This window comes from Nipponia nippon, unplaced genomic scaffold (genome assembly GCF_047370975.1).
Source record: "Nipponia nippon isolate SJK-2023a ecotype South Korea unplaced genomic scaffold, ASM4737097v1 scaffold_9, whole genome shotgun sequence".
NCBI lineage: Eukaryota > Metazoa > Chordata > Aves > Pelecaniformes > Threskiornithidae > Nipponia > Nipponia nippon.
In genome coordinates, this window is record NW_028262413.1 from 15311845 (window position 1) to 15338958 (window position 27114).

Below are 27114 nucleotides of genomic sequence, written 5' to 3' on the forward strand. Positions count from 1 at the left end.
AAGATGCCCTGCCCTGCACTGTCAACATACCAGGAGGGATGACGCTCCAGCTGCAGCCTCCCCTCCAAACTGCCTGTAGGCAACTTGGAGGCACACACCTCTGCAGGTTTTGTTCTAGGGATATGGACAGTCCAAGCTGAAATCCCAAACAGCTCTCTAAGATAAAGACAAAGGAACAAAATAAAGAGTATTTCTTCTATTTTTCCCTTTTATCCTGAGCATAGTAATAAATAATTTTATGGACTGAAATGTTTATCTTAAATGGAATTTCCTTTCTCCATTTAAAGATCTCTGATATGCACTTTCCACTTTTCAGTTCTTCGACACTGGTGAAATCACCTGGTTCCTATAACATGTTACAAATGGTCTTGGATGCCCTGTTTACATTAAAACACCACAAATTAGGTACTAGGTACTGGCTATACTCCAGTGGACATGAGAGTATCCGCATTCCTACAGAGTTACAATGCTTCCTCCAAAGATTGAATTTATATCCACATCCAAGCTAAATAAATCATGTACCATGGTCCCTAAAACAACTCACTTATCATGCCTAGTGTGAATAATGAAATGTCATAATATTTGTCCAAGACACGTGGTTTATTTTCCTTTCAATAACTAAGGTCTTGCAGCAAAAAAAAAAAAAAAAAATGGAGGCGATGTTTCCTCTCAGCGTTATTCAGTACCTCCTAGTGGAAGCAGACCTTGTATTGACGGGGAGCTGAAGGGGAGGAAGGTACGTGGGGCTTCCCCAGAGCAGAATCCAGCTTGGCCCTGTAAGACACCATCTTCTGCTCAGCAGACCTGGCCTTGGTACAGCTGTCAGGCAATGCTGCAGAATTAAAGCCAAGCAAAGCCCTGGAACGGGCAGCCCAGGAGCAGCACCCTGTGCTCAGACCAGCTGAGGAGTCCACAACTCGCATCACCCAGAACTGGTGGTCACAGTTCAGAGGCAGCCGCAGGAATTACCTGCAGGTTCTGGAGCCCAAGTCCTTCTTTCCATGCTGTGTGAACACATCCTTGGCTGTACCTTCTGGAGCAGCATCCCACTGCCAGCAACAGCCCAGGGGAAAGACAAAAGTGCCGGCAGGTTTTAGACAGTCTTCAAAGCTGGAGGGGGGTAGCACCAGAGACATCCGTGCTTTCCCCAAAACAACTCACCATGAGGTGGTCACCCACAGAGGCTTTGTCCACTTGCCTTACAACCCCAGCAACGCTCCACAAAGCCCAGCTCCCACAGAGCACCTCTAGCCCTGGGGACAGAGTGAAAGCCCTGCCCAGCCCAACAGGGTCCTGACCCGTCCCCTGCTCCACCTGCACCACACAGCAATCTTCTCAGCCTCCAAACACGCTGCCACAGGAATACTGGAATGGGTTAATTCCTCAATTATCATTATTTTTGGCACAAAAGCCTCTCTGAGCACCCGCCCTGCACAGCTCCCACGCTAGACCATTGCCATGGCGCAGGGAAGAGCAGAGCCATCAGCACAGCCAAGGGCAGCTGCAAACATGGACTTGCTGCTCCCACAGGGAGAGCCAGAGCGCCAAACACACCTGGAGCAGTAACCACCTCTGCCAAAACCACCCCTGCCCTCCTCCTGTGCACAGGAGCTCCCCGCCTGCTCCCCCCACGTACCTGCCTCTGCTCTGCCACACCGACCATGCTCAGCGGAGAGAGGATTCAGAGCAAATCAGCCGTTGTTTCAATTGCAAGACCACGGGCAGGCTGCAAGGACATACGCCACATTTAGACTGATGGATGAAATGGCAAATTCAGAAGAAAATACCTATAATGCTATCATTTATCAGGGGCAAAAATTAGAACAAAACTGACATGAAGTTGTAGCAATAACCACCAAGCTTTCATTTCCTCTGAAACCCATCTTCCCAAGCCATAAATCAGACTGAAAATCATTAACTACATTGAAGCTCTGAAAACTCTGGCTCTCAGTGGCATAAGGTCTATGTTTGGATCTTTTGCCACAGAGTTCTTACCTTGGCAGCACAGCAGGAGATGCTCAGGTTTAAAATGTAGGTGGCAACAGCAGCTTAAACTACATAGGAACGACTCTGCTAGATTTGGACCCAGAGCCTGCAGCAGTCAGTAACAGGCAAGGAGCAGCCGGAGGGGCTCAGCGCTGGGCAAGCCACCTGCTGCTATCTGTGGCAATATTTGTCCCAGTGGTCAGGGCCCCTGGAGAGCAGCACACCAGCTCAAGATGTCCACGTGAGGTATCTATACGGAAGAAAACCCAACATCTGTATTACCCTGCTAAAGGCCAGGAGGGAACAGCAAAGTGACTTGGACCGGAGAACAATCAAACAGCGATCTGTTCCTGATAGTCTAATCTTTAATGGAATAGAAAGTCTTTTTCATGTTTAACAAAGACTTTAAAGGTTGAGGGATGGCTCTGGCTTTACAGAACTGGGCCATGGTTTTTATATATACACTTTATCAGAGCAGACAGTATTTCTCCAGTTCCACACTGCCATGTGCAATACTATTGATAAAACATTCACCCAGAGGAGAGGGAGATGGGAAACTCTTTTCATGGTACTATATTTGCCAGTCTCTTTAGCACTGTTTTTAGCAGCTGTCAGTGTACTAAGCTGGGATATTAGGTGCTCAGAAGCTTGTCATCTTTTCTTCTGGCTTAAAGTAACCCCACAGCCACTTTAGGACTTACCCTACCTGCAGAGACCCCCCAAGCCCTGCCAGCTAGCCCACCAGTGCCACAGGAACACCACCTGGCTGTCAGCCTTAGTTCCAAAATTGCTGTTTTGGGGGGAATTGTCACCAGTTCCATTGGAGCCTCAGTCCACCCAGTATTTAGCTTTTAGACAGCCACTGCCAGGCAGAGGAGTACCACAATAGGTCAGAATAGAACAGGGAAGAGCAGCTGAAACCTTTCACGTGCAAATCTCCCAGTGCTAGAAATAGGCATCTACATTCTGCACTGTGTTATTAAGAGACTAAGTCCCCTTCCAGGGCTTGAAAGGATTTTATATGAAGGTATTAGGAGCCTTCTGGACGTGCCACAGCCAAGCAATATTGATCAACACTGCAAAAATCCCTCTGCACATCTTTGCCATGACATCATCCAAAGAGCAGCATCTTTTTTTATTTATGAGTGGTAACAGGCATTGCTTTCTGCACTTCAGCTTTGTCTGCCTCGCACAAACTTCATGTAGTTTTATTCAGACAAAGCCCAACTCAGCCTAGTTCCTTTCAGAGAAGGACTGGGCTTCTGAACCCTGGTCTTTAAACCATGTTACCTCTCTGCTGCACTAGAGTATATAATGAGAGCACTGTAAAACCTTCCTTGTGGGGAAGCAAAGGGCTTTCCAGATGCTAGAGCAACCCTGCTAGATGCCCAGGTCAGACATCTAGCAATCCCACCCACATGCCCTGCTCGCATCACTGTGCCAGGGTGAATTTTCCCCGATCTCCCTTGGACCTCAAAGAGTAAAATGCTTGCTCTCCTTCATCTCAAATCTGTTCTGTTGTCAAAACACACCAGTCTGGAGGAGTAAAGTGGTGTCCTGAAATCATCGGTAAGAACTTCCTTTTAACAGCAACAAGTTTGCTGCACCCAGGGGCAGGCTACGAGGAGACATGCTCTAGTTCTGTTCTCCCAGCCTCCTCCATCAAGCCAACGGCAGTCAGTGTGGTCCTTCTCCTACAGCATGGCACATGCTCATGAAGGAGCGCAACCAAAACTGTATTTATAGTCTGTCCTTACAGCGCAACAGGGGCTCCTCTGCACTGCAGCAGCTCAGGGCTGCAGGATGAGAAAGGGCCTCAGGGCCACCCAGGACAGGAGCCAGCCACCACAGCCAGCCTCCACTGTCACACCAAGGCTGACAAGCCGAGTGGTATCAACCCCAACTCTCCTACATATGCACCAGCTGACCACTCTTCCCACTTCAACTGATGGAGCTGGACACCCAAATTTGACTTGGCCTTGCCATCCCTGAGCACTGCTCTATGACAGCAGTCAGCCAGCTCCTGCCAAAACAGAAGGATTTGTTTATTTTTACAACTGCAGCTCTTGTTGAGCTCTGCATAATTTTGGCAATAGGTGCTGCACAGCAAAGCTAAACAATACAGGGAATCCAGACAGCAAAATTAGCCGTTGCTAAAAATATAGCAATAAAGTAGTAGGGCATCACATGCTGTCATCTGCTCCCAGCCTCACCTCTGCTACCGCAGCCACCTGGGAGCAGCAACCCCATCCCACCAACCTGGGTCCCCATGGGATTGCTGGGTGGCAGAAAGACAAAGGTGCCAACAGAGAGGGGTGCTGGTCCCTGTGCCCCCCAGGACAGGCTTCCTGGGAGAGGCTGTGGTCAGGTTAGCAGAACAATGTAATTGGGGTAAAACCCACCCTGCCATCCCTGTGCCTCCCAGGGCTCCCTGTGCTCCTGCTCCCGCAGGAGAGCCATGTCCAGCTTGCCAGGCTGGCTCCCGAAACCACCCGCATCCCAGCAGATTTGCAAACTGCAAATCCCCGTGCTTAGCATTGCCGCAGGGATGTTTGTTCCCAAGAAGGGAGTTTGGTGCTCAGGATGAGCCCATCTGAGCTCCGAGCACAGGCCAGGATTCCAGCTAACCCCACTCTTAATGCACTCGGCAAGGAGCCCTCCCCAGAGCCCAGGCGCTGCAGGACATGGCTGCAGCGTTGTTACACCAGCTCAATGTGAGTGAGGGCCTGAGGGGCAGCACAGCAGCGCCTGGGGGTCTGCCCTCCACACAGGCATGCCTCGCTCCTCTTAGGGCATACACAAACACATCCACTTTCTTCTTACCTTAAACCTGTGTTGCAAAGCCCCTCTTTGGGGTCATTTTCTTGCCAGCAAGACAGTTTTAACTGTCTTGTTTCCCATTGCATTCACTGTAGCTTGATGCAAAATGCTCCTTTGAGCTATGACTGCAATCTTCTGGATGCTGGCAGTGCCTTCCCTCCTCATTACCTGGCTCCTGATCCTGCAGCATGGAGCAGTGTTTCTCTTTGCTGAAAGGAAAAGCATTATTCTACTGCTGCATGTTTTTTGATTAAAAAAAACCTAATAACACCAGGATAAATAATAACCAAAGGCAAGTTTGGACCCTGGTTCGAATCAGCAGCACACCAACTAGTTAAATCTGATTATCAGACTACCCAACTGGTTATGTCACAAGCGATAAATCAAGAAAAGACTCTCACTTGATAATGAAAAGCCAGGCGAGGCTATTTTAAAATGAAAATCCAAAGGAATTCAGAGTGCTGGTGTGAGAGAAAAGAGCTGAGATTAAGAGGAGATATAAACACAAGCTGAAAGAGGGCAGCTCCAAAACTGTCCTCCGGTGCCTTCAGTGGAGGAGGAACAACATCCCATCAGTTACTTGACACGGGTGTTTCTCCGAGCAGGCTTGACACCATCCAGCGGCAGCAGGGCCTGGCAAGACCCTTTGGCTGCAGCCCCCGCCAGGGCCGCAGGAGCCCCTGGCCAGCGCTGCTCAGCCTCAGTGGCACCACCAATCCACCAGCCAGGGCTCGCAGCGCTGCAGCCCCACCGCAGCTGGGGAAGGGCAGCAGCACCATGTCAGGGCACCACGTCCCCGAGACAGGCAGGCTGGGCAGCCTGCGAGAGCACGCAAAGTCATTGCAGAGGGGTGACTGCTCCACTGAAGCATCCCAGCTACTCCAGCACCTAACACATTTCCCCCCCACCCCCCCTCTAGTCTGATACAGGACAGAGTCATTTGCTCAACATTTAAAATGCAGTTTTGCCCACAGCCATAAGAATGTGATTAAGAGGCGATTAGGAAATAGCTAGCAGTTACTTACAAGCTCAATTAGTGTCTGACGAGCTGCGTAACAAGAAATGCAGTTGTAGATGTTTCATGTGATAGCCAGTGCGCTGGTATTGTTAAACACAGCATTAAAAGCAGAAACTCCTCAGTACCTGGGGTATACTAATGCGATACCATCTCCTCAGTTGTCCCACTGATCTGCTACACCCGTGGTGGAGGGCAGCCCCATCTCCCTCAGCCATCGGGGACTGCTGCATCACGCCACCAACAGCCCAGACCCCACAGCTCTGACCACAGCTGGTGCACCCTCAGCATCTGGGCATCCCAGAGATTCTGGACAAATATGTCCAAAGCAAAAAGAAGCTCATAAATTAAAGAGAAACAAAAGAGAATTGTTGATTGTAGACCATGGGATGAAATGCAGCTTTACATGTGTTGTGTCACAGCTGAGCTCTCCCTCCCTACTCTACATTGAGGGGCTCCACTACAAATAAAGGAAAGTATTTCCACCAGGACAGTCCAGCTTCTGCGCTGGGTGACCCCAAACCTGTCCCCTCCTGCTCACATCTGCAGAAGTGGCAGCACCTGCCTGCCCTAAGCACTCGCTCTCCAGCCTGGCAGAGAACCCACAGCCCACTGCATCTTCCTGGGAAGAAGGTCTCAAGCTCCTATCCCAGCATTTACAATGCAAAGAGATTAGGTGGTTGTGTATCCACAGGGGCATGAATTTGATATTCATAGACTTTCTCTCTTTTAAAGGGCAAAACACTTTGAATTGAAACAAACTAAGATGACAACTTGAATGATAAATGAATGTTTTTCTGTACTTCCTCAGTGAAATTTAATTTTAATTGATATTAAACATGACAGAGCTTCTACTCAAACTTTTATTTGCCAGCCACCTATTTCAGAGGACATCCAGGCAGGAAAGGGTGTTTGTGATCAAGGAGAGTTCTGGCTTGCAGTCCCTGTGAGAGAGGGAGAGACCAGGAACAGAGAGGGAATTTGAGGCAGATGGAGAAGACCCATCGTATTCACTTGGAAGCACACATAATTCCCTCAGGTGTTCTCAAGTTGACCAGCAAAAGTGTCCATTAAACAGTTTTCTTACCTGGGACTCTTGCTCCCCCTGTGCATTTCAATCCAACTTGTTTGCTTTAATAAGTGATTTCTGTACATGAAACTCAAGGTGCTGCATAGTGCAAACCTCAGATGCCACAAAATCATTGCCTACGGTTCATCTTGGTGCTCTTTCAAGCCAGCAAAGGAAGACAAGGAGAGGGTCAGGTGTTTGCAGAACCATCGGCCAGGTTTGCAGATTTGTACCCAAAACAACAGAAACTCATCCCCAGCGCTACCAAGCCTGCACACGCATTCCTCTGCCACCAGAGGAGACCCAGCCTCTAGCTTCTGACTTACAGCATCACAGTGGTAATATGCAAGAGAAACCAAAGACAGGATCACACAACACTACCACTTGCAGGCTCCTATTTTCAGGGATAAGTAACACTAGGGAATGAATCATTAAAACTGAGCTTTAACCTGCAACAGATAGTCAGAAGAGCTAAAAGATGCTCATGGGAAGGGGACATGAAAGGTAGTTTTGTTTTGCTTTTTAAAAAAAAAAAAAAGATGAAAGGAGAGCTCTGCTCCGAGCACTGAAGGCAGAGCTGATCCCTTACCCTCACTCCCATCTGGCAGCACCTTCCACTCGCTTGAATACTCATTCATTTGCTTTTCTTGTTGTACACACTAAACTGAGCTGAAGGATTAAAAGCCCCTGAGGTCAGGATTTATGCACCAAGTCATTCCTCCTGCTTTCACCTAAGACTTAATTTACCAGCATCACTTTGTACCTGGCTCTCCTCTCTCCCACAGCATACGGCATGCTCTCAGAGGACTCAACAGCAAAAGCTCCCAATTTCTTCTCCTTTACTACTCCTTCACTGCAATTCTGGTCTATTTATTTACATAGGAGCTTTGATTTCTGCAAGTTTTATTTCTGCTTTATTCTTCTCTGCTCAAGAGAAATATATTTTACTTGCTAGGACCAAGCCGCAGGTTATTTATCTGACCTCTAGAAGGCTTCTAAGTTCATAGCACCAGTCCTTCTAGCCCACAGCCAGACCAGGTTTTGATAATCTATTTACCAAAAACAATACTCACCTTGAGATCACATATAAGGCTGGTCAAGGATGGGGGGAAACTTGTCACAAGGTTTCCTAACAGATGTTCTCAAAATGAAAGATTTGCATTTCGGTGCAGCTGGGCTTTGACTCCCGCAGGTGCCCACAAACACCTGGCTCTAACACCTGGGATACACAGAGGAGCAGTGAAGGGAGCAGCACCCTGCTCCAAGCATCAGGGGCAAAGCAAGCATTTCATGGCATCCATTTTGGAGAAGGTCTGTCCAGCAGAGAACAAGTGACCTGAGCAGCACGGAGCAGGCACGTCTGCGCTTCCACTGTTGAGCCCTGCCCTGCTCCTGATGGATCACCTCTCCTGGGAGAAAAGAAGCCTTCAAAGACTTGACATACAGGGAGTGTAGGAAAAACACTCCAAGCTAAACAGAAGCAGTGGAGTCTCCATGTCCTAAGCAATGCCTCACAGTTTGGGAAGGTTTCAGGATGAGGACCAAGCCGCGTGCCCAAGCCCTGCTTCTTCAGTAAGCTCCAGACCAAAATGGTGACGCCAGCAGCAGCCAAGTTGCACCTCCTCCTCTGTCAGTGCTGCAGCACAAATCTTTGAGAGGAGCTGCTCATAGAACAGGAAAGAAAGCATGACAGCAGCAAAGAGCTGAACAAAAGAGGCTTCTCAGTGCAGTAGCCACCAGCAATACCACATTTACAGGGTAGGAGCTATCCTCTAGTAATGGGCAGACCCCAGATTCTTGCACCCAGGTGGGGAGCTGGGTTTTAAAACACCCAAGTGCGCTCCATGCGTGCAGGAACACTTGATCTGCTCAGTCTTTTGCATAAGCCTGAATTCCCTTCCTCCATGCTCAGAGCTGGACAGACATATGGGCAGGGGCTGGCTGAGGGCACCTGCACTCAGACGACAAGAGGACTAGCTGAAGCTTAGGACTTGCCTGGAACCTGGGCAGGCTGGTGCAAGAAAACCTCCACAAGGAGAAGCTCCTGATTTGGAAGGAGGCATTCATTTGATATACAAAAGCTGGACTTTATACTGAAAGGCACAATGACTTTATTGCCATGCAGTTGAAGCGTGAGCTGGTACTAGCGAAGGGCACTGCCAAGAAATTAAAGGCTCAGTCTCTTGTATGGCCAGGTTGGGAGATCCGCAAGACAAGCCATGGCCAGGAAATTCTATCAATGCATACCTCATCTATATCCATCCTCAGAGAAGCATTAATATTTGCTAAAACTGCTATTGTTTTACTACCTATACTTAGCAATTAAACTTCTTGCTGTCATTAGTTACTAAAACTAATATTACTATTAGTCCACTGTAGCCTCTGCACACCAGAAGCTTCTACGTGGTGTCCCATTCAGTCTTAAAGTACTCAGAAATAGATTTATTTATAGCATCTAGAGTGCAAAAGAATATTCCTCCTCTTTCTCATTGCTACTTGAGACACTAACTGCACGTTAACCACTATGCGGGTTCACATTTTCCTACTCCCACGCCTGGGACACCAAAGCCGCGTGCCTGGGTGCAGACAGCAAGGACCAGACCAGCCCAGCCCAAGCCTAAAGACAGCAAGTGACTCACGCTGTTAGAAATCCCATACGAGAGGTGGGGCAGGGCCCAGCAAAGCAGGGGTGAGCACATGCTGTGCCCCACAGCCATGCTGCCATCCCCTGCACAACCCTGGGGCTCAGGGCAGCCAGCCGAGATCCCCCAGACCACAGGGAGGGCAGGTCACCAAACCCCTGCCTTCCCGATGTAAAGCCTTCTACATGGGATGGATCGAGGAAAATGCAGCAGAGCAAATACCTCGTGTCGCACTCCTCCGTCTGTCAGAGGACAGCACTGCCAGGAGCAGCTGTGCCTCCTAAATTCGGCACTGGTTCCCAGCCAAGCGAGCATTGCTCTTCCATCAGACAGTGGTTACGCACGCCACCTCCACTCACAGCCCCGCTCACACCAGCAATGTGTTCCTTCAGCTCAGAGTAAGGGAAAAACAGCTTATTTTGCAAAAACACCCTTCACAATCTATCTTGAAGTGCTCAGCCATCACAGCAGTGGTGCTACAAAACTTTGCTAGAGAGGAATTCAGCCATGACAGAGCAGATCTGACCTTATAGCTGGTGCCCAAAGCTTTGGAGCATGGAGGATTTTTTACTTGCAAAGCCAGCCCATGCTGGGTTTGGGCTCTTCCAGCTGCTGCTGCTGAGGAGGAGCCGGTACTGGCACCGCAGGCAGACGGCCAGGTCACCGACCGAGCACAGGTCCAAAAGCCCCGCCGAAGGGCAGAGACCAGCAGGCAGCTTGTCTCAAGCCAGGCTCTGGTACTCCCATACCTGACCAGCTCTGGGCTCATTTTACCACAGGCAGTAGCTCACTGCCTCCCACATGCATTTTAATGCTGCAGCTGTGCCTGATGCTGTGCTGCTCCACTAACCCTGCAGCAAAGCCACCCCACCAGTGAGAGATCCAGGGACATGGAACTAGTGCTACTGAAGGGTTTTCCAGTGTCCTTTCACCTGGAGGAACGCAGCCAGGACAGGGCTGCTGATGGGTGCTCCTCTCCAATAGCAACCTGCCAAGATTTAAACCCACAACCCCACACTCGAACCTTTACAGAATTTGTCCCTTCTCCATAAGTGCCTCCTTTACTTTTGCAAAACCCCATGGTTTTCCATGGTTACTTTCCACCCCCAGTTTGGCCCTTTCTGTCCCTACAGGAGGAGTCAGGGAGGTCTCTGACAAACTGCAGTCATCACAGTTTTAGCCAGGGATGTGTCACACCCCAGGGCATCACATCTGCTTTCCCTAGAGTAGAAATCCCAAGAAAAACAGTTTCCATACTAAGGTACCACCCTGACTCCAGAAAAAATACTGAAAAAACACCATGGGCAGCAGAAGGCATTAGAGGAGTCTGGCAGCCTTCGACCTGCAGTAACACTCAGCCAGGCCCCCACCATCACAACTTCTCTGGAGAAATTAATACACCTGAGAGACCTGCTATGCCTCAGCCAAATAAAAGAACACAATCCAATTTTGCACTGTATTATATCAACTCAAAGGGCTGGAACAAAAGCATTGCAGCACTGAAAGCTCCAGGCACCAAGCCACGTGGGTTTGATAAAGACAGCACTGCACAGGCACTGATGTTTTTGGAAGGCAGCAGCCTTTTGCAGTTAAAATACCTTCTCCTCCCATGCCAGCCGAGTGCAATAGCTCTGAAGTGGCCACTTCCATGCCCAGCAGCTGTGCAGACACCGCCGGGGCACTGATCCCTCCTCCTTAATGAGCCACGCATCCTCCCCTCTCTACCCCTTCTCATGTTTGCTGCATTGTATCAGCACAAAAGGGGTGCAGATGGGCTGCCTGCATGAAGGAAGGGAAAAGCACGCACCCACAGCACCACCAGATTGGATGCTGCCCATGGGCCATCAGCAAGGCTCATTCTGGTGGTCCTGCCTGCTCCGCTCCAGGCAGAGGGGAGCATCCCCACCTGCGCCTCTCCTGCAAAGTGATGCAGGCGTCACTACCAGCCTTTGCCAGAGGCAATGTCTCATCTCAACAACAAAACCCAAAGCCCTTCCTGGCTAGAGGTACCACACATCTTTGCCATTTCACACATGAAAGAAGATAGAGAAACAGCACTCAAGAACAGCTCAGAGACATGCATCTCATGAAGACTTAACATTAATGGGGGTTCATATGCAGTCGCTCCCTAGAGAGGCTTTGCCTCCAAATGCTGCAGTGTGCAGTACTGGCACATGGGGCTCACTGCGGGTAAATCACAGCCACGGTCACCCTCACAGCACAGCCAGTTGTCAAGGGCATCCCCAGCACTGCATGGAGAGACTTTAGGGCAGCTGTAAGGTAGCCTTTACCAAAGGACAAGGAGGCCTTTACCAAAGGAGAACAGAGGTCGATTATCCCAATACTGCTTCAAATGAAAGTGTCTATAAACAATTGATTTGACAGAAGCTTTGGGTGGGTGGTTTGGTTGTTGGGGTTTTTTTTCCTCCACAAAACCATTAGTTTTAAACAAATCTTCAGTTCACGAAAATCAAGAGAGCACTGAAGAGATTGATGAGGATTATCAAAATAGAGCACAAGTTAAATAAATCTTCATTAATATGCTAAATGTCACTGTGCCCAGTGTTCATGGAGGAGATATCCCAATCATTACAGATCTGTGGGTTGGTCTGTTGGATTTCCTTGAGTTTCTCTGTATGAAAAAGCTGGAATCAAAGGAATCGAAGCTGATACTGTGAGCCGCCTTCTGGGCTCCCGGAGGGACCCTGAGGCTCACTGGCTGTCCCAGGACAATGTGGCTTCTCTGGGTGATATTTATAGACACGATTCCTGTCTCCCCTGAGCCACTTCATTTACAGATTCATCAACAACAATTTTCATCGTAAACAACTATTTCTCTCACACTTTTGAGGACTTTTGCCCCAGTTTGGGCATTGTTTCTCCCACACTGTCTCCCCACATAAGGAGAAAATCCCACCTGCACAGCTGGGCTGAGGGGCTGCTCTCCCACCCCTGTGCTACCCTTGCCCTGGCTCAAGGGCCACCAGCCACCCACACGTGCCCCCCCCAGAGGTGACACCACAGTGGCTGTCCCCAGCAAAGCCCCTTTAAGGGACACTTCAGGGCGGCCACGGGAGGCACAACATTAATTTTAGCCTGGAGCACTGCCAGGGTCGCAGGGCTGCAGGGCAGCTGCTGCGGGCGGCGGGGGGGCCAGTGCCTCCACACCCTGCCCTCCCCCAGGTCCTCCCCCAGCAGAACCCCGATTCCCTGCTCTGTGACCATCCGGAGCCAAGCCGGCGGCCGAGCAGCCATGGCAGAGGAACAGACCGAGCTGGAGGAGAGGATCATCATCAAGGACCAGCACACCAAGGAGATCGACCTCGTGAACAGAGACCCAAAGCACATAAATGAGGACGTTGTAAAGGTAGGACTTTCTCAGCGCTGTGTTTTAAAAGCATCACTGCCTCCTTAATGCAATCAGTATATCGGTATTGTCATTCTGTATTTGGCTTGACCTCAGCCAGGGCTGTAAGTCCCTGATATATGTGCCTCAAGAGGTGGCATTACCTCAGGCTGCAGGGAGCTAACCCACTACAAACCCCAACCCTGCTGCCAGGGGCATCCAGACGCCGGCTGGGTGGCTGTGTGGTGTACATGGCTCCAATTAATGCAATATTTCCCATTCCTTGAATGCACTCTCCAACTTCATGGGCTGCAGCTTGAAAATTTATGCCCTCCTTTGTACTAGTAAGTGGGGAGCCAAAAATAAAACGGGGTCAAGCCCATATCACTGATTTAAAGGGAACCTTGGAAAAAGATTACTAATCTTCAAGACCTGACAATCTGAGCACCAGAGCATTTAGATAAGTGTTGTCCTGTTTGGAAGAAGATTGTTTCTCCCACACAGCAGCAGGAGGGTGAAGCAAGCCTCCTCCGTCTATTTTTGATCAAGAGGAGTTCTCAGTCTAGCTGAACAGGGAAACGTTTTCCTGAATGCTGACCACTGAAACGTGGTTGCTCTAAGCTTTGTTAGCATTATGCTAAAGACAATTTTGGCCCAAAGGAGAACAGGAGGAGATGGGAGGGTTTTGTTAAAACTGTGTTTGAGACATCAAAGTGGATGACGTGCCAGAAGGGACAGCATGCACCAAGCTTGCTCACAAAGGCTTTGTAATGGGCCATGACCTTGATCACACTGGTGAAATGCAAGCCTGCATTTTTTCATTAAAACACTATTACAGCTAAAACCATGGCATGGTCAAATTAAAAGCCCCCCAGATGGGCTGTGACAGTAACAGCCGTAGATGGGCACCCTTCCGGCACAGCGAGACATGCCCGTGACAGCTGCCACGGTATCTCGAGCGTGTTCCCAGCAGCACGTCCCACATCTGTGCTGCACTGTGCCAGCACGTCTCAACAGCCTTGGCCCAGGGCTTGGAAAGGCGCTGTGCTCTGGGCAGCACCACCCTGCCATCGGCCACGCTGCCGGGGCGGCGAGGACCAGGGCAGCCTTCAGCCCGCTCACCCCAGTGCCAGGCAGCACTCCAGCACACACCTACCTGCTCCCCAGCTTGGAGATGTTGCCAGCTACTACTGGGAGGTAATGCCAGCGCCTTCCAGGCCATCCATAACCTCTCACACCAGGTCCATTCCCCCACCCCTCCCCTGCCTTTTCCCACTCAGGGATCCCCAAAAGCCTGTAAGAGGCTTTTCAAGCTCACCCACTTACATGGCCACACTGCTGCTTCATCAGCTTTGGAAGTTTTCAGAGCATTTGCTAAAGCATTCCTCCCACCTTAAAAATAGCATGGCCGATAAGGCTGGGGAGGGAGGGCAGAGCCAACCCCAGGACAGGGAGCACAACTCACCCTGCTGCTGCTCGACAGCGTCCCAAAGCCTCCCCACTCTCCAGTGGGCAGCAACACACTCAAAAACACCCTGGGCATTAAAGCACGTAATGCTCTTAAAGCACAGCAAGTAGAGAGGCATCCAGTGGAGGGAAGCAGGGAAGCAGAGTGTTTTGCAGGCTGAAGGTTCACGTGGCCATAGATAAACCCATGCTGAGCATGACAGTGCAACAGCCAGAATTTGAGACCACATTACAGTTACAGCAGTGGCACTAGCCACGGGAGCTTTGCAGAGCTTCAAAAGCCTCCTCCCAGGCATGCAACAGAGCAATTGAGCAGTACCTGCATTTGCTGATCCCTGAACGCTTCGGGGCCGTGCCCAGGCTTAGCTCAGGATTCAGCTTCTGCCTCCAACACTCCTCCAGACCCACTTCTGGTGAACAGTTAGCAAAGAAACAACAAGGCAGAGACTCTTCTCTTATAGCCTGCTGCTCCCTTCATTAATTGCTCCCCTGATGAGCTCATCAGGCACTCAGGCAGCTGTGCAGGGACCCGCTGCTGGGCTCCCAGCCCACCTGGGCAGCAGGGCTTTCCCGGGAGCTGCTGACAGGCGCTCCAGGACCAGCTAACCTGGCTGCTGATTCCTAATCCGCAACAGTATTTCTCCCAATACCTCCTGCCCGCTCCAGGAAATTAAAGATGATGCAGAATGATTTTATGATCAAAGTGCTTGCAAAATGGATATTGCAATTTAACATAAATGTACAAACAGAGACATTAGCTTCCCAAGGAAAGGCCATGCTATTTTTCAAGACAAACAACTTGGCTCACGTATTCCCTAGAAATGAGTTACACCACAATGTGATCTCTATGTGTAGTTCAGAGGCTTTTAAGAGTATTTGTCATTCAGAGACAATGCCTGCACATAACAGCACTACCCCTGTAAGGGCATGGCCGAGCCAATCTCTCTCGCTCTTCAGACAGAAGGCAGACAGACAGAATTGAGCACCTCGTCTCTACATATATAAATAAATAAATCACAAATCAAGAGGGCTGTTGGATTTTTATTAGCACAAACCACATTCTTGCCGAGCAGGCAGCCCATGTCCCTGAATGCTAAAAAAGGGTAGGAATGGGCTCTGGCCTCCTCCGGAGTAAACACTCCCACACACAGCTCCTGTTCCAAGGGCTCATGCCTGGCCCTGGCACCTGGAAGCACCATCCACAGTTTGGGGTTTGAGACCGGGGAATGTGTCCCGGAGCAGCCAAGCCTGGCGTCCCGTGCCGTGGGTTAAGCCTGCGCGCCGTGCTGCCCATGGGCTGAGGCCAGGCAGTGCTGGGAGCCCTACGCCATCTCCCACTTGGACCTCTGCAAGGGCAGGGACTCTCCTGCTGCACCAGGGCTTGTCCTTGCTTGGGGGGATGCAGGGGATCCGTCCCCCCCAGCACGGCCCTTGCTCTCCCCAGCCCTCTGCATTCAGGCTTTCCTCTCACGTTGCAGCAGATCCCTGTTCTTGCACTGGAGCCCTTGTTAACCCCCCCAAGCCCCCCTTATGTCTGTCTTCTCTCCTCCCAGGTGGATTTTGAGGATGTGATAGCTGAGCCTGTGGGAACATACAGCTTTGACGGCGTCTGGAAAGCCAGCTACACCACCTTCACTGTCAGCAAGTACTGGTGCTACCGGCTGCTCTCTGCCATCCTGGGCATCCCCCTGGCAGTCATCTGGGGCTTCATCTTTGCCCTCATCTCCTTCTGCCACATCTGGGCAGTGGTGCCCTGCATCAAGAGCTACCTGATAGAGATCCAGTGCGTCAGCCGAATCTACTCCCTCTGCATCCACACCTTCTGTGACCCGCTCTTTGAGGCACTCTCTAAGATCTGCAGCAACATCAGAGTTGCTCTCCGGAAGGAGATCTAAGTCCCTACAGCTGCCCCAACCAGCCCTTACACAACCATCCCTCTGCGCAGGTTTCCCTGGCTCCTGCAGCGTGCCCTGCCCTTGGGCACACGGACACCCCGGGACCTGCGCAGTGCAGCGGGGCCCCATGGCAGAGCTGGCTGTTGGGGATGCTCGCTGCAGACAGAGGCGTGCCAGGCTGCTCCTTACTCCATCACAAATCCATCAGCTTTAGGAGAAGAGAAGCCCATCGAGGCTCAGCGAGCAGCTCAGGGACAGCCCCCTGCCCTCCAGGACCCCCAGCATCACGCCCTGCTCCTGTGGGAGGGACCGCAGCATCTCCTGGACCACAGCCCTGGGCCACGACCTGCAGCTGCAGAGCGCGAAGCGAGGGTGCGGAGATGCTGCTGGACAAGAGACCAAACCCTGTCTGCTTCTCCATCCCTTCAGTCTAGCATGACACTAAGAGAAATACTTGCATATGAATTATTATTTGCTGCAAATAATTGTTGTTGTGGAAGCTTCTGTATTAAAACACGCTGCACAGAAGTTTTATGGATAGAATAGTGAAAACAAACTTTTTTTCATGTGTGTTTGCATTTCAGCAAAGCTTTGAAATCCAGATCAATTAGTGCATGAAATGTTCTGTCTGCCTTCTGGGAGTATGTGCTGAGCCTGGGCCACCGGCAATTGCAAAACCATTTGTGGCAGTTTGACACTCACTACTTAATTACGGGGCATCGTTACGCTTTGTGGTCAGGATTCAAGGGGCAGTACAGCGTAGGTGGGCAGCTGTCCTGCGCATCGCCCGTGAGCAGAGAGGGCGGCCAGGCAGCACCACGGGGAGCAACAAGAACAAATGGCTTTTGATAACTTCACTTGAGAAATTACAAGCTTGGCTTTAAGTAAAGCTTTGGCTTGTTTCTCAGGGAGAATATTTACTACATGCTTGCTTGTTTGATGCTGGGTAAGCTCTAGCCTACAGCAATGTGTTTGTCTTACACAGCGAGGGCTGTGCCTCTGCTCCGTGCCCTGCCCTGCTTTAGCTGCCGTCCTGGCGCTGGGATGGAGCAACCAACGGGGCGGGGGGGGGGGGCAGGACCATGCCAACTCCTCGGGCTCTGCCCTAAGGGAGGAGACCCGCATCCAGCGCGCTGCCTCACGCCCTTCCCTCCGGCCGGTCCCCCTCCCATAGCATCCCGCAGGGCTCACCCAGATGTCCCTGCCGGAGCGGATGATGGAGCATCCGCCAGGACACTGGCTGCTCCTAGCCGCTTCAGCTCTGGTGAAAACACAGAGATAAGGGGAAAAAAGTCTAATTTGGAGCTATTTCCTCCGCTGTATTGCCATTTAATTTGTTTAGTCCATCTTCCATGAAGCCGTACTTTAACTCTGAGGCACTTAAATGCTTTTTTGGCTCTGGCCTTAAGTGCTTTGCTGAATCAGGGCCCAGGAGGTCTCGTTGTTCAGAAGTTATTCTCAATTGTATTCATGTGCTTTTTTTCCTTGGCTTCCAACAAAGATTTGGAGCCAAAGTCTCTTCTAGTGCCATGCCAAGGACAAGAAAGAGCCAGATTTTCTATTGGTGCTCTTCCAATGGCTTGGGATTGTGGACTTCCGTTATTCCATAGCACTATAGCACCCATGCTCTAGCAACACTGGGCTTAGAGATGGATGGAGTGATTAAAAAAAAATTATTTAGATATTTGTAGGGGAAAAAAGTCTCCAAAAACACTTTATCAGGAGCATTTTTTAAAGCTTTTTGTGGGAATAAAAATAATTAAAAACAATACTGGGATTATATTCTTTTTAATTTTCTTTTCTTCTAGTAGTTCACAGCCTGAACCCAAAAAACCTTCAAAACTCAGATCTCCCCACCACAGTGATCTATGGGCTCCCAGCACATGGAGCACACACCGCTCACGTGTCAGCACCTCTATTTTCCTTTTGACCCTTATGAAAAATTTTTCGGCAGTGCGTTCGATATCCTTCCAGTGCAACAAACCTGGAGCTCCTCTCCCTGTCCTCATTTCGCCGCAGCCCAGGGACAGCGCGGGAGCTCGGCCGTGGGCTGCAGCATCACTCAGCTGGAGATGGCAGTGTCCCGCACGTGGGGGCACGGCCTCGCCTGCCTGACCCCGTAACCACAGCCAGCAATTGCAGCCAGGGCTCGCAAGGCAATGCCCTGCCTCTCCCAAAGCTCCCTCCTGGCCCTGTGCATCAGTCCCAGTAAAATCTATATCGCCACGTTGACTTTCCTTCCTGGCAGACGGCAGATGCACCAGGTCCCCAGGGTTCACAATAAAATGGGACACCCCCCTTGTTTTGTGCAGGAGCTAATTACTCTCAAGGAGAAAGAAGGTGAACATGGAAGGAAAATGCTATATGCTTTCCTAAGGATTTAAACCAGCCTGGTAAAATATGCTGAGACTAAGTGTGCTGGGTCATATTCAGCAACTGTGCTGAGAGCTCACTTGAAGCTACTAGAAAAAAAAATCAAAGGAATGCCAGGATATGTAAGGTGAAAATGTACCTGTGATGACAGTGAAAAAAATAAAGTACACATTTAAATGCATTTTTCATATTCATTTCTAACATGTAAGGCCAAATCATATTACCCTTTGACTGCCTGCAGGCCTTGCTGCTGCACATCTCCCCGGCTGCAGATCCGGGAGGTGGCATGAGCAAAGGCAGGACCATCCCTCTGCAGTCGCTGGATCCCACTGCCACCCAATTCATGGGAAAGCTCCCACTGCCTTCAGCCAGAGCGGCACTTCACCCCAGCTGTCCCACCCGCCAAAGGCTGCGTCACAGCGAGCTTCATGCTACGGAATAAAGTGGTGTGTAGATCTTAAGTGCTTGGTGCCGTACTCTATAAACAAAAGCATTGTTACACTGAGTATACTTGGGTCTTGTGTTTAAAGTGTTGTTTCCCATCAGTTTCCTTCACTTTCTTAGTCTAGTGCTCCTTCTGCACTTCCCCCCCCCTTCCATCAAGACACAGTCAGAAAACTTTATTTACAGGTATTTCTTAACAATAAAAAATCCATGCCATAAGCATGACCTTGTGCGTTACAGAGCAAGAAAATTGCATTGGTGTAAAAGACTAAATGCAATCTGCGGTAAACCCAAAGCAAAAGCTTGGCCTCAGGGGACTCGACGGGAGTTTTTCCATTAAACCCCATGGAGTCCAGCTGTAATCCCACACACCTGCCTTTGGAGAAGCTTTTGAGCACACTCAGCAAATGTGTTATTGCACAGATCCCCTGACCCTGCAGTCGTGTCCGCTCCCCTGGCTCCTGCTGACCCACGCGCACAGCCTCACACAGCACACGGAGCAGAGCTGGGGGTGAGTAGGGACACCCAGGCGTTAGCATTGTCCCCTGGGAGGCTCGTCCCCAGCCCTGTCCCCGCTGCTCCCCCCAGCCCGTGGTGGCAGGACTGCCCTGCTCTGTGCTGGCAGTGCCACTGGTGGGCCTGGGCTGGGGGAAGCAGGGCTGGCACCGTGCAGGGATGCAGGGATGGAGCTGCCTCTGCCCCACAGTGCTTCAAGCGAAGCAAGCACACCCGTGTTGAGAGAGCAGTGCCCACAGCTCTGTCCCAGCCAGGCACCGCCATCCCGCAGAATTCCTGCTGCAGGCGGAGGTGGGGCCAGGTTCCTGATGCTCGCGTGCCCAGGGTGGCACATATCACCCTGTGCTGCAGCCCCTTGCATCCGATGGGGACATAGCACACCTGCCTCAGCAGCGTGGGATTTTTCGGGGCAAAACCTGTCCCTCCCGGTGGTATCTAAAAGCCACCAATGTCAGTGGTTTGGGGGCTCAGAAGCGGGTTTATGGCATCCAGTCCCAGGCAGCACTGAAGCTTGGACCACAGAAGTCCTCCCCCCCTCCCACCTCAGTTAAATAATGACCGCTGTACATGCTTACTCGTGCACAGACATATATACACCTATTTATATAGAAACGCCTTGCTTGTCCGAATCCCAGCTTTTCACAGGGAAGTGCTGGAGGCAGCACGGCAACGGCGCAAGGTCCCAGCCAACGATGCCTTCACGTCGTAGATGGCTACGTGAAGCTCCTCTGGCTCGTGCTCTTGCAGCTGAGAACGAAGGAGGAGGAGTTGCTCTTCTTGCTGACGCTCAGGTCGCACGCCGGCCGCGACTTCAGGTAGCGCGTGGAGCAGCAGAGGAAGCGCCGCATCAGGTCGTGGAAGAGGTGCCCCGTGTACAGCATGTAGATCCAGGGGTTGCAGCAGCTGTTGAGGCTGGCCAGGAGCATGGCGATGATGAAGGGGGAGGCTGCAAGGCAGAAAGCATGGCAGTGTCAAGGCACGGCGCAGGCAGTGAGAACCACCACCCAGGGGAGGCAGGCGTCGGGCATGCACCACGGAGGGCTCTGCCAAGAGCCCTGAGCTCTGCCGGCATCGCAACACCTCCTCCCGCACCAGGGACAGGCTGCCCTGCCTGCGGGAACACCACGGTCAGCACATCAGTGAGGAAGCAGTGCTGAATAAAAAGGGGGGAAGTGAGTCTGGGTTTAAGCAACTTGGTTTTAGTTTTTTTCCCCCAGAAGAGCTTTGTTTCCCCCGCTCAGCTCCTGTGCTGCTGCCTGCTCGGTGTTACCCTAGAAATGCCTTGGGAAGAGGCAGAGCTGCCCCCAGCATCATCTGCACAATTTGCCTTTATCATGCCCAAAGCGGGGAGGAGGGAGCGGGGCCTCTTGGAGTTGCCATGGCAAAGAGCAGGACCGGGAACAAAAAGAGCTGGGTCACTCGTTTTTCCCCACCAGTGGCCAATTTGGGGCTGACTAGCAACTTTCATCCACTCAGGCTGTGGGGAAGCCACGCTCCCCCCTGGCCCTGGGGTGTCCGCTGCTCCTGGGCTGTCCCCACCACCAACGCATGGCCAACAGGACAGTGCCCACCAGCCTGGCCCTATCTGTGCCTCTTTGCCCAGTACTCTCCCAGCCCCGGGGAACGGTGGCATTTTTCTCCCTCTGGATTGATTTTCTCCTATGACGCTCTGCCGGGGGAAATGATGGCCATTCCCATCTCAGTAATGAAGCCTGGGAGGCTGGCAATGGCTCCTAGCTGCAAGTGTGGCACTGAGGATGGGAGGCGACGGTGGCGGCACGGTGCCAGGACATCAAGTCTCCGGCTGCTACTCTCCATTCCCAGAGCACAAAGTACCCGACTGTCCCACCTGAGAGGTCAGACCAGTGTCTTCTGGTGAGAAAGGGGACCGTGGGACTCGCACCCACCACGGCAGCTGGCCCTGGCCGAGCCAGGACAAGGAGGGGCAGCCCCTGCCCCTGCAGGGCAGCACCTCCATAAAGTGGCTGCGGGCAGGGACAGAGCCTTTATTCTGCTCCCCGTGTTTTCAGCTCATTTTCTCGTCTCCTTGTGCTCTCAGGGGACGCGCCAGCAGTAAGGATGGATTTGGCTGTTTCTGGTCCCTTTCTGCCTCTGCAAAAATCCACTCAGGGTTTTTAAACTAGAAAAGAAGTGTGGATAATGAATACTAGTTTCCAAATTCACCTTTAACCAACTCATGCATAATTCCTGCTCTAGTGATGTCTGGTCCAACTGCTTTTAATTTCAAGCATACGCTAAAAGAAATCCTTGGGGAATGGCTTACAAGTCCTAGGCACAAGACCTGAAATATATCATAGCATTTCAATCCACTTCAAAAAATCCAGCCATGGCTGACTCAGCTCTTCTCTCTCTGGAGGAGATAAATTGAATTTCATGGGGCTTACTGCAGGGCAGATCTTAAGGATGGATCTCTCCCCTCCCCAGCAGGACTGCCGGAGATCCCCGAGAAGGGCTGCAAAGAGCAAGCTCTGCCCCTCACGGACATTCCCTCTCCCCGGGCTCCGAACATCCCCCCCGCACCAGGGTTGGGGATGTTGTGCTGTCAGGAGGGATCAGCAGAGGCAGGAGGCTGTTCCCCGGGGAAGGGCTGCGGGACCTCTGCTGCAAACGCTGCTACAGGAGTGAAATGAAACGAGAACTGTTCCCTAATTCCCACATACAGATAGATGCTGTCACTCACAGCCCACGCTTCAGGGCACCAGCTCCCAAGATTAAGGGACCAATATAACAGAGTTACGCTGCTTCACAGCCTCACTGTTATCTTCACAGATGCTTTAAGCCAACTTTGACTCAAAGTTCAAAATGCCACATGTAAATTATCTGTAAAAGGTGTGTGGAGCAGAAGCCTCATTTAAACTAATGTTTTGTGAAGGATCCCTGGTACTTAAGCCAACACCTGAATCATAACCTGTAGCTCCAACCTGCACTTACAGAGGTTTGCATGGCCAGCAAAGGTGGGGATCAGCGCTGCCTGGCCCGGGTATGCCATACCTCACTGACCAGCCCCTCCCCAGGCATGCAGAGGACCGACAAGCCTGGCATTACAGTGTTCAGCCCTCACATTCAGGCACTTTCATCTGCCCCACGGCAGCCACGGGGAAGGGACACTGAAGGGGCTGCCTGGCCCTGAAGTTCTGTGGAGCCGGGGTGCGGGGCAGGGCGATGGCATGGCTGGGAAAGGGGGGAGCGGGGCCATGCGGGCGGGCAGCAGCGTGGGACCCCAGCCCCATCCTGCCGCTCCACCGGGCACTGCTCAGGGCGAGGGTGCAGCTTCTGCACTTCACTTGCCTTATTTAATTTAAGTTGTTTTATGAAGTGAGGAAGACCCGTACAGAAAGCTACTGACGTGGCTCAGCAATAGTAGGGTGAGATCTCTCTGATTATCACTTTACCAACTAGGAGAGGAGGGCTGCTTCAGTTTTGTTTTCTTTACAGTCTTATCTTTTACCCCTGACACACGCCAAACCGCAGCAGACTTTGCACCCTGCAAAGGTGAAAGCATGGTCCGTGGCACACTGTGAGTTTTACCCATGTCAGACCAAGAGCTCTGCATCCCTCTGCTAACGCCCGAGACCTGCATCTCACCACGTTCCGGGATGCAATGCATGGGCAGAAAGCTGCAGTGTGCCTGCTCAGGATTCATTAGGATTCAGGTAGGTATAAACAGATCTTCCCTTGCCAGGGACACTCTTTATGACATCCTACACGGAGAAAACTAAACATTTTCTTCAGTAAGCGGCCCTCCATCACACAGCCTTTGTGCGGTGCTTGTCAGCTCCTGGGGTGCAGCCCGTCGGTGTTGCAGCCGTGACGGGGCCCCGCTGCTGCCAGGCCGCACAGCCAGCACCCTGCCCGCAAGCTTCTCTTCCTTCTCTGACACTATGTCCCTGCAGACTGCAAAGCCTGCAAGATGAGAAACAGCCAAATTCCCTTTCTGCTGCAGGGTACACCTCTGCCAGGCGCCCCACGATGCTGCCCAGCCAAGGCAACCTAAGCCTCAGTGCAAAGGAAAAGAGATCCGGGACGCAGGGCAATGCTGTCAGGAACGCAGCAGGCAAAGCCCGTTTTTTCTGCAGGGAGGTCTGACCCTGAGATCCCTCTCGTGCCTCTGGGCAGTCAGCGAGGAGGAGGGTGGCCCTGGGAGGAAGGGCTGGGGTATCCCGGCATTTGCTATCCACAATAACCCACCCGAGGCTTTTCCTCCCCGTGCCATGAAAGCCTCCAGCAAGTGCTCTGGCAAAAATCCCACCCTTTATTGCAGACACGAGCCCCCAAGCAACAGAAATGTGAAGGAAAGGGGAGTTGGTTACAACTCAGCACGGCTGGAGCTTCCCTCGCTACATAAAAGCAAAGCAAAGCAGAAAAGCGAAGGTGTCACAGGGCCACCTGCACAGGGTGAGCAAGGGAAAGTTTCCCGAGTCAGCAGGCAGGGCGTCACCTGTGAACACCTTGGCCACCCCCCGGCTCCTCGCCGCAGCAATCAGCAGAGCGGCAGAGGTTAGTTTGCCGATGAGTCAGGTGGAAGCCCTTGAGATTGCAGGTTTCAAACACAGCAAAAGGGAGAGATGTGGCATCATCCCAGGGCGTATCTAAAAGCTAGAAGTTTCAACCAGCCTGAATCAGGTAGAAAACCAAGAGACAGCTGCCTGGAGCACCTAGGGAGGTTTAAAAAGCTGTGCTTCACTTCTTCACCTGAAATAAAAGGAGCAGAGAGAAGCAATAAAGGCAAAGTAAGGAGAGCTGGAGCCAGGCAGGCTACCAGCTTTGGTTTATAGGAGAACAGATAGGCACGGATTGCAGGAAACATCAGGTTTTCCACAGAGCAATGTATAGCTGGAATAGGGTTAAAGAAGGGAAAAGAGCACACAGTGTAAGCAAGCCGTGCCCTCTGCTGTGAAGCCCTTGCTGCAGCAGGGCTGCCGAGGGAGCCGGGAGGGATCCCCAGACTCAGCATTTCTGTTGAGTTGGGTCAGTCTGTCCAAGGAGGGTTTGTCCCTGGATGCACGTTTTTGCCCTTTCTCCCACCTCACAAACTTGTGCAGAGTTTTTCTTTTCCGCTTTCCTAAGCCGGTTCTCCCTGTGGGTGCAGAGGGACCATCAGCCACCTTCTCCTGGGGACAGCACAGACTTGCACAGCTACAAGCATGCGAGACCAAGGGTAATATATTTTACTCTGTCTGCAACCTTAGTGATGACAGGAGCAGCCAGCGCCAAGTATAAAAAACGGCAAATCAGCGACACCATATCCTTTAGGAAAAGCCTTTGCTCATAAATCAGTGGCTTTCCGCAAGAACCGTGCTCCAGTCGGAGATAAAATAACAGCAGCACAGTCCCGGGGTGGATGGAAACAGGAGAAGAGGAGAGGGACAAGAGGGCAAAAGAGTAGAAAGCACGGAAGTCAGTGAGGACAAAACGATACGGCAAAAGAAAAGAAGTCAGGCACTAATGCTGTGCATTTTTCTCCTGCCATCACCCCAGCCCTGCGCAGCGGTGGGGGCTGAGCTCCCACGCAGCCCTCTGCACACCCCAGCACCCAGGGTGGGCAATCAAACCACCGGGGACCTCGGAGCGGCCCTGGGAGGGCTGAGCTTGTGCGCCCAGGGACAGTGAAAACCTCCCAAGCCACCATCCACACAGCCCGAACCCTGTAATGGCCCTGAATTTGTCAGGGGCTGAGCAAGCCCTCGCCTGCACCAGGGAAGCTCAGGCACAGCCACTGCTGCCTGTCGGGTGGTTTTTCCATGTTCAGGGCTTTTTCCTGCCTCCCTCCCAGCCCCGGGAGACCAGGCTTGGAACAATTTCTGGCTGTCACTCGCAGCCCCCCGAGTCCGCTGTCGGTGTCCCTGCGGCCGCTGGGCTAAGCAGTCCATGCAAACATAGGGCTTTGGGAAGGGAGAGGACGTACCTTCCTGCGGAGCATTTGTGTCCCACACAGACCACATCTGCACAAAGAAAAAGGGAGTCCAGCACACTATGAAAGCTAACACTATGATGAAGGTCATTTTGACTGTCCGGATCTTGGCTTTGGAGATGAGCCTGGTGCTGCTGACCCTGGCAAACGCCATCCTGTTGTGGGAGCTGGAGCTCAGACCCACGTTGGGCCCGTGAGCCGTCTTAAGCTTCACATTCTGCCAGATTTTGAAGCTGATTAAGCCATAGCAGATGCTCAGCATCAACACAGGGATGATGTAGACCATGAGGGTTATCCAGGTGACATAGGCTTTGGGTCCCCAGGGCTGGATGAAATCTGCCCAACAGTCGTAAACCCCATTCCCTACATCCCTCAGAGAAAATATGTGGATCTGAGGGATGCTGACCAGCAGGCACAGCAGCCAGGTGAGGAGGACAGAGACCCGGTCCGCTCTCCTGTGCAGAGACCTCAGCGGCTGACAGATGGCCAAGCACCGGTCCAGGGACATCAGCAAGAGCATGTAGGTGGAAGCAAACATCCCCACTACCTGCAAGTACTTGATCAACCGGCAAAGGAAATCTGGCCCATAAAACCTGAAGGTGATGTCCCAGATGAGCTGGGGCAGCACCTGGAAGATGGCCACGACCAGGTCAGCGATGCTCAAGTGGGTCATGAAGAAGTACATGCGGGAGTGCTTCTGCCGGGTGGTGTGGATGGCCAGCAGCACGCACAGGTTGCCGGTCAGGGCGAGGAACAGGATGAGGCAGAGGACCGTCACCTCCACCTTGGCCATGTCCTCGTTCCTCTTCAGGGGGTCCGTGGTGCTGTTCCTCCCGGAGCTCTGGTTCTCCAGGCGGAGGCTGCCGTTCCCCAGAGAGCTGTTGATCGTCCATACGCTGCTCCCCGCAAAGTACAACTTCTCCATGGCCAGCTCCGTCCCACATAGAGCCTGGTAGCAGAGAGGGTGGGTGGCAGATCCTCTACGAACGCGTCCCCGATTGAGGCAGCCGTGTCCCCGCCACGGGTCCCCTCCCGCCGCTCCCCTCCCCGGGCTGTGCCGCTCCGTCCCCGCCTTCCGCCGAGGAGCAGCCTGGCCGCCCCCGTGCCCGTCCCCGGGGCTGGAGGGCTCTCCGGCGGCTCCACCCTCTCCCCTCCCAGGGCACCCGACGTTTCCCCAGGCTCCTGCCCCCAGACAAAACCCCAGCGCAGGAGGAGGTTTAGGGGAAAGGGCCGGCACAGAGACGCGGTGTCCCCGTCCCAGCCCGCCCAGCGCCGGCGGGGCGGGGCGGGGGCCGGATCCTGCCCGCCCGGGCGGGGAGGGGGCCGGGGGCCCGGGGCCGGACCCTGCCCGCCGGCGGCTGCCTGCGCTGGGAGCGGCGGCCGCGAGAGGGAGCGGCAGACCGGAGGCTGCCGGCGGGCCCCACGGTGATGGGCGGGGGCTGCAGCGCCCGATGGCCACCAGCCTTCCCGCTAGCCCAAAGCCCGCCGGTCCCCGCGTCCCCCGCCGGCCCGTCCCCTCCCGCGCCGGGCAGAGCCCTGCGTGGGCGTGTGAAAGGCGGAGGGGCGGGAGGGCACCCACGCCCGGCTCACCTCTGCTCCAGCACAGCCC

The 27114-nt window shown here is 52.5% G+C and overlaps 2 protein-coding genes and 1 long non-coding RNA gene across 4 annotated transcripts; 1 reads left to right on the forward strand and 2 right to left on the reverse strand.

Moving 5' to 3' along the window:
* Positions 1-672: 672 nt before the first annotated feature.
* LOC148050111 (uncharacterized) lies at positions 673-14764 on the reverse strand. 2 transcript variants are annotated; one of them, XR_015701523.1, is made up of 6 exons: positions 14665-14764; positions 4810-5015; positions 1996-2236; positions 1637-1726; positions 970-1049; positions 673-774 (listed from the first exon to the last, which is right to left on the reverse strand). It is a non-coding gene; the product is annotated as an uncharacterized LOC148050111 (long non-coding RNA). The 2 variants fall into 2 exon arrangements; XR_015701522.1 differs by having other exon boundaries at positions 719-1049.
* Positions 12681-17999, forward strand: CAV3 (caveolin 3). Its single transcript, XM_009469918.2, has 2 exons — positions 12681-12899; positions 15899-17999. The coding sequence occupies exons 1-2, from the start codon at positions 12786-12788 to the stop codon at positions 16238-16240; spliced, it is 456 nt and encodes a 151-aa protein (XP_009468193.1). The 5' UTR covers positions 12681-12785; the 3' UTR covers positions 16241-17999.
* A 176-nt stretch (positions 18000-18175) lies between these two features.
* Positions 18176-26527, reverse strand: OXTR (oxytocin receptor). Its single transcript, XM_009469919.2, has 2 exons — positions 25500-26527; positions 18176-20519 (listed from the first exon to the last, which is right to left on the reverse strand). Exons 1-2 carry the CDS (start codon positions 26428-26430, stop codon positions 20287-20289), a joined length of 1164 nt encoding a protein of 387 aa, XP_009468194.1. The 5' UTR covers positions 26431-26527; the 3' UTR covers positions 18176-20286.
* Positions 26528-27114: the final 587 nt, after the last annotated feature.